Raw genomic sequence first — 6,965 nt, 5'->3', positions numbered from 1 at the left:
AACGCCTTTCTGTGTGTGTGTGTGTATGTATATATTTAAGCAATACTGTGTTAGCATTTTCTAGCATTTTCTCTCTTTTTCATCCTCCACAATAAGACTGTTTCCTAGGGTTTGAGAATGCCCTGTTGCTGGTGTGGTTTCTTAGCTGTCAAACCCAACCTTCCAGGAGCTCTTTCTTCCCAGGACTGTGTCAGGATCCCAGGGAATAGAGGTGTGTGACCTTGCCCTGATGTTTTAGTGCAAATCTTTTCAGACCTGAGGTGTTGTGCTGGGGCTGCTGTAAAAAATGTGCATTCCAGCAAATCTCTTAAGGCTGTAGAGAGTTGCTGAGCTCAGGGCTCTGCCTCTTACCTTCCATAGGGTTTGTATCCTTCACTTCTCCCAGGACAGGGATGTCTCCCAAGCCCCCTGTAATGGAGCTGGCTCTGAAGGAGAGTTTAGGGCCAGGAAACACGCCTGCATTATGCAGTAAGGAATGGGAAAGGTTAATCTTTCATTCTTGTTGTGTACAAATGACTTGGGATGTTTGTAGCTCACCAGTGGGATTTGATAACTTTATTATCCAAATAATAAGATTTACAAATTAACTGTCTAATTAGCAACCTGGGAAAGCTGCTGCTCGTGCTGGGGTTTCTGAACTGACAAAGACATGGGCTTAAACTGCTGAAGTGTGATGACAGCAGGAGGGCACGGCAGTGGAAAGATCTATGCAGCCTCCTCATATCCATTGGGCAGGTCACGTTTAGGAGCTGAGACAGGATTGCTGACATGAGATCCTGCTCCTGATTCATTCTCTTGGCCCTGTTTTCCTTTTGCGTAGATGGAGCACTCACCTAAGCATGTGGGAAGTGTTCCAGTGGATCCTTCTGAGGCTTGTGGAGCTTCCTTTGAAGTAGTAGATGCAAAGCCCCCACCACTGCCATGGGCAGAGAGCTCAGGTTTGCCTTGGATGTGTAGGGGAGTGTTCTGCTGGCCCATCTTCGAATGGATTATCCTTACCATAGATTAGAATCACAGAATCCTGGAATGATTTGAGTGGGAAGGGACCTTAAAGCTCATCTAGTCCCACCTCTGGCACAGGCAGGGACACCTTCCACTATCCCAGGTTGTTCCAAGCCCTGCCCAACTTGGCCTTGGACACTTCCAGGGATGGCCTTTAAGGTCCCTTCCAACCCAAACCATTCCATCATAAGTTCTGCTCTGTGGGACTCTGGTATCCTCTGTGGAGCTGGAATGATCCCAGCTCCATTGGGAAGCTCCCTCCACAGCCCAGCCTCTGGCAGCAGCGCCCACCCTCCGCCAGCACCTGTGCTCGGGGTGTCATGGAGCTTACTGAGTTTGTACACACACTTCAGGAGAAATCCCTGCTAATAGAGTTCTAATTTCTTCTTTCCTGCTTCCCAGATGCTTCTGTCTCCATATACAAATGACAGAAATGGTGAGCAACGCTTTCAAGAAAATGTTTGTTTGTTTGACTCAGAAAAGCAAGTGAGAGGTCCTGCAAGGAGAGAGTTCTTGGCAGCTGTTCTGTCTCTAAAACCTTCTGGGTTTGTTTTTTTTCACAATGGAAAATGTGAAAAGAAAAACAAATTTACAGCTGGATGTAGCAGGGCACAAAGAGGGGATTGTGAGGATCATGGCCAATGTCACTTGCCTTTTCCTTGTTCCTTAGGAGAAGTCCCATATTGCTGCAACTGGAACCTGCTCCATTCTTGCACAGCTCAGTTTGATTCCTGTGCTCTGTCTCCAAACCTCAGTCCCTGCTCCTCATCTTTCACAGGCTTTCATTCAGCGTAGCTACAGCTCTTGGGAAAAGGATGTGGTAGATAGGAGAGCCCTGAGGCAGAGCAGAGTGTGGTGCCCAGGCTTCCCTCAGAATCAGAACTTGTTCCATTTGCTCCATTCCTGCCTGGGCTCCCTTTGGGCCCCTTGGAGGTGAGGTCTCATCCTGTGGGACGGGGCATGGGATGGATGCTTGGAGCTGAGCATCTCTGGAGCGTAGTGTGGATGCAGAGCATGGGTGGACCCAGGCCAGACCTGGCACCCAGGAGGTGACAGAGGTGACATGGGCTGCGAGGTGGTGCCACTGTTCCCCAGACCTGGGGAGCCCCAGCAGTGCTGCCACCTCCAGCTGCAGGGTCAGAGGGGCTGAGACCCTTGGAGGAGGATCTGGCCCATCAATTGAAGTTATCAACAGTGACAAATGATTCTTTAAGATCTGTCACTGAAGGTGAGGTGCTTATTTGGCATTTGGGGAAAAAATCAGCCTTGAAATACAGTGCTTTGTCTGCACAAACTGCAGAAATAGTGCTGGCAACTTCAGACTGGCATGTGCTGAAAGGGTTTGGTGGTTTAGGGGGTGGGGGTTTAGCTCTGGATACTTCTGCCTGGAAGTCTGGGCAGTGGCATGTCGGGATTGATTTCCCTGTGCCGTTCCCAGAAGGGCAATGCTGTCATTGACGTGTGTGAGGGGAGGAAGATGTGCGTGTCTTCTGGTCTGGCAAACGGAGGCTGGGGAGATGCTGAAGAAAAGCAGAGCTGTGGGAGGAAAATTGCCCACCTGTTCCCTTCAGTACAATCTTCCATTTTTGGCCACATGCACTTTTCAGCTCAGATACCCGCGAACGCCAGATTCTCCCTCTTTTTATTCCCGGCGGTGACCTCAGAGCGTGTGCCGCGAGTGACAATGAGCTCAGAGGAACAGAAGTGTTCCCAGCCCTCCTCTGACGTTCACTCAACACTTTGTTCTGCTGAGTTTTACCAAAATGCCTGGTCTGGTTGGGGATGTTCCATAAGGTTTAAAAATCTGCCACAGGTTTGCTTAAAAAACCTCCTGGGACTGCTCGGAAATCCAACGTAACCGTGGTTTGTTTTGTTAACTCTTGGCTCTCGTGGTGCCAATCCTGTGCCATGCCCCTGACCCTGTCCCTGTGTTCTCTTTGCAGTTTGCTGCTTTGTGGTGCACAAGCGGTGCCATGAGTTCGTCACCTTCTCCTGCCCTGGTGCCGACAAGGGCCCTGCCTCGGATGTAAGTACAGCCCTGGGCACAGCAGGGCCGGGGGCTCACTGGGCTTCACAGCACTTGGAGAAGATGCTCCTCCAGCTTCCTTTGCTGAGGGCATGCCTGGGTTGTTGTTTCACAGGCATCTCTAATTTATGGGATGGTTTAGGTAGGAAAAGCCACTATGATTGAGTCTAAGATCACCATTCCCCAGCACTTCCAAGGTCACTGCTACCCCACATCCCCACGTGCCACACCCACATGGCTTTTAAATCCCTTCAGGGATGGGGATTCCATAGTTCTGGGGACTCTCATACATTTCTGTGATACCTAAAACACTCAAAGTACCCAATAACTTGTGCTCAGCAGAGCAGAGGGAATATGTGGGGAGGCAGAGGTTTCCCTTTGGGGCTGAGCCTGCAGCCTTGCCCCAATGTCCTTCTATCCCTTGTGCCAGAAAACCACCCAAACGCTTGCTGGCTAAGTCCCCATCCTTATTTCCCCGAGGATTTTCTTTCCTGGTGGATCCCCTGGCTTGGGGGCAGCAGAGCTGGGCTCCCCAGCCCGGCTCTGCCAGCGCCATTCAGGTCCGTCTGGCAGGTTCTGTGTTTTACCGTGGAAACTGGCTAATTTGGGGAACTGCTGGGAGAGAGGAGCTCAAATTGGGGAAACGACAGAGCACCACAACTCTCACCCTTAAAAATAGAAGTGGTGGGAGCAGGCGGCGTAACAGGCTGCGGAAGGTGGAGGCTAAACACGCATTGTCGGTCGCCCTCCCAAAATGGGGCTGTGCCCTGTGACGGGGAGAGAGGGTGCTTGGGGAGGGATGAGGCTCTCAGGGGGCATCAGCAGTTGGCGAGGTTTGTTCTGGGCTCGGGTGGTGGCTGTCCCCCACTCATGAGCTGTGGTGTCTGAGCAGCCTCCACAGAGCAGCTTCGGCACCGACGGCTCTTCCTCCACCCCCGGTGCAGCAAACCCAGGAGGAGGTGGCAGGGTGGCACTGCTGTCGCCCACAGGACAGAAGCCCCTGAGGGCTTCCTGTGCCGGGGACAAGCAGGGACTGCCAGGGGAGGCGTGGGCAGGAGCTGCTGCCTGCCTGGGGAGAGGCTTGCCTGGGATACTGGGAGCATCCCTCTTCCATCTCCGGTGCCTGTGGCACTATCGGGATCTGTGCAGGGGAGCAGTGGTGTCTGTGTGTGTGTGCACAGCGCTGTCCCAGTGCCCTGGCCCGGAGCGGGTCACTGGAGGGGATGGAGCTGCAGGAGAGGGATGTGATTGATGGCTTTGAACTCCTCAGCTTCCGACATGTCTCTGCCCTTCTTCCGGGCAGTTTCACCCCCTGCTGCCGCCGCTGCTGAAACAGGGCAAGGAGAGCTGAGAAGGCACGAAAAGATGAGGGAATGGTGGTGGGGGGGTGATCCGTTCCCTGAGGGTCGAGCCTGGCCACCCAGGCAGTGCAGGTGTCCGTGTCCCTCTGTGGGAGGTGGCCGAGCTCTGTCCCCGCGTGTGCTGCGCTCCCTCCGTGGAAAGCCGGCGGTGCCGGGGGTTTTACAGCCCTTTGCTGTGACATGATGTGGCACTGCGAGGTACCCTCTGGCCGTGTGACTGCAGCTCTGACACTCACACTTTGTTCTCTGTCATCTCAAACACGCGCAGACAGAGGCAGCGGGGCCCCGGCGCGTCGCACGCTGTGACCCGCTTCGGGCTGTGGGAGGTGAATGTCACCCATCCGGATCCACTTGCTTTGATAGGCATTGAGCTCCTTGAGCGTGCCGAGGTGGAATCTCGCTTGTAAGGCTTTAGGTGCAGTGTGAGGGGGAAGGAGCTGGTGGCTGAGCAGAGCCCCAGCTCCCGCGCCAGCTGAGCGGGTGCCGGCGAGGGGACACCGGCCCACGGCTGTGGGTGGCCCTGGGACCGGCCAGGTGGGTGCCCGGGGAGGCAGAAATGCTGAAATCCCTTCACCTTGCTCGAGGCAGATGAGGCTTTGCCGGGGGGGGGGGCGGGGGGTTTTTTCCCTGCCCCAGCCCCGTGCAGCTCCTGGACGGCAGCGGGTGGCTGCAGGTGCCGGGGGACGCTCCACCTGTCCCCGCAGAGCTTTGGCTGGGGGAACACACACAGGACGTTTTGCCTTCCCTCCCACCAGACCTGCCCGAGCTGTGGCACACGAGGACAGTGAGGGGCCCTCGGGCAGCCAGGTCCCAGCTGGTCTCTGCGGCAGCTCTGGGTGACTGTGGGCAGCTTCTGCCTGGGAAGGGAAGGGTCTAAATAAAATTGTCACAAATTTAACAGACCCCACTCGATACCAGGGCTGGTGTAAAGGCCCTTGGTCACATTCCCTGTCACTCACTGTTATCCCTGGGGGAGCATCAGCAGCATGGCACAGGCAGCAGACAGGTAACAGCTGCCCAGCACTGTCAATTAATCTTTTAATACTTAACTTCTGGAAATGAAGAGGGAATGTAGTTCTTGGGACTAAAGCAGGGAGAAAATGGCCCTTTTATAGCGCTTTTTTTTTCTTTCTTTTTTTTCCCTTTTTTTTCCTTTCTTTTTTTTCTTTTTTTTTTCTCTTTAGCAAAGGGCACCAGAGCCCCTCTGGTCTCTCCCCTGCCCCTCTGACATGGGGGTGTCACTGGGGGATGCAGGCAGGGCAAGCTTCCCTCCTCTTGCACTCTTACAGCAGCATAATTATAATATATCATATTTATAATTATATAATCATATAATCCTTAAGGAGCTTTGAATCAGGAGAGGAAGAGCTCCTTCAACATACAGTAATGCCTTATTGGCTTCAGGAATGAGCCGGGGACAGGGGCTTTGCTTTGAATGATGGAAAGCTGGAGTTTCCCTCTGCTCCATGGTTGCTGATAACCATGGTGTGAATCCAGAGCCACCTGCACTGGTGGCAGATCTGGTGGCATCAGCCTGTGCTGGTTACAAGGATGTGTTTTTGCAGTTGGTGCAGCAAGCTGGGAACTCTTCCACAAATACGAATCTCCAGTGAATCCTGCAGAAAGAAGGAGTTTAATTTATTGCATGTGTCAAACCTCACAGTGGGCTCATCCTTACAATGGGCCAGTGGTTCTGCTGAGCTGGAGAGGGAAGGGAGCTGTGCAGGGAGCTCAGCAGTGCAGGGATGCTGCAGCCTGGGCTGGGGCTTTGATGCCAGCTGGGATCCCAGAGCTGCTTTTTCCTGTGGCCTAGACCTGGAGCCCAGGGAAAAAAAAATCTGTTAAAAGAAAAATATCTTCTAACTTAGCTCCTTGATCTCTGTGTCTTCATAACGCTGGAGAATTGAGGGAGAAAATCAGTTTGCATCTGTGTAGTGCTTATGGTCTATCTGAATGTTTACATTTTAACAACTGGGTAATTCTGATTAGTGAACTAAAACTCTTCAGCTGGAAGTTCAGGGTGTGCTGAAGTGCTGTAGGGGATGGAGGTTGGTGCATGCAGAGACAACCCGGGGGGAGCTGGTGTTGCACGCTTGGGGAGCAGAGCAGAATCCCTGGAGACCAGTGAAATGTCAGAGTCTCTGTCACTGTTGAGTGCTCCCACTTTGGGGTGTTTCTGTTTGATCTGGTTGTGTTTGAACCTCCTTGAGGAGAGTGAGAGTGTGGCTGTGTGTTTAACCTTGCCAAGCTTTCTGCACAGGAGCCTTCCATCTGGGAGAGAGGACAATTACACATGATAGTGTCTCCAAGCAGGAAAAAATGAAAGATTAATTGCTTCTTGCAGCAGGGAATAAAGGTGTAGCTGGAACCGCTGGTGCTGCAGACACAGAGCTGTTTGTGCTACCCTGGTCTGTAGGCATGGCAGAACTTTGGATCCACATTGATGTCCTGTCTGCCTGGGGCCTGTCCCAGCATTCCTGAAGGGAGAACTGGTGAAGTACTCTGTAGGGGCTGGCAGCCCAAACCCCCCTCCCTGTCCAGTTCTGCTGTTCCCCATTCCCAGCTCTGGCATTCCT

The 6,965-nt window shown here is 53.1% G+C and overlaps 1 protein-coding gene across 1 annotated transcript in view; it reads left to right on the top strand.

Annotated features, from left to right (window-relative positions):
- Window positions 1-1,389: 1,389 nt before the first annotated feature.
- The window catches only part of PRKCB (protein kinase C beta), a 56,092-nt gene continuing 50,516 nt past the window's right edge, over window positions 1,390-6,965 (top strand). The window contains 2 exon segments of the mRNA XM_017733990.1: window positions 1,390-1,438; window positions 2,946-3,028. Coding sequence (XP_017589479.1) covers window positions 1,405-1,438; window positions 2,946-3,028 — 117 coding nt within the window. The 5' untranslated portion in view covers window positions 1,390-1,404.

Source organism: Corvus brachyrhynchos, unplaced genomic scaffold (assembly GCF_000691975.1).
Source record: "Corvus brachyrhynchos isolate BGI_N302 unplaced genomic scaffold, ASM69197v1 scaffold5, whole genome shotgun sequence".
NCBI classification, from domain to species: domain Eukaryota; kingdom Metazoa; phylum Chordata; class Aves; order Passeriformes; family Corvidae; genus Corvus; species Corvus brachyrhynchos.
The sequence above is the reverse complement of the archived record's forward strand: the minus strand, read 5'-3'. Positions and strand labels throughout refer to the sequence as shown.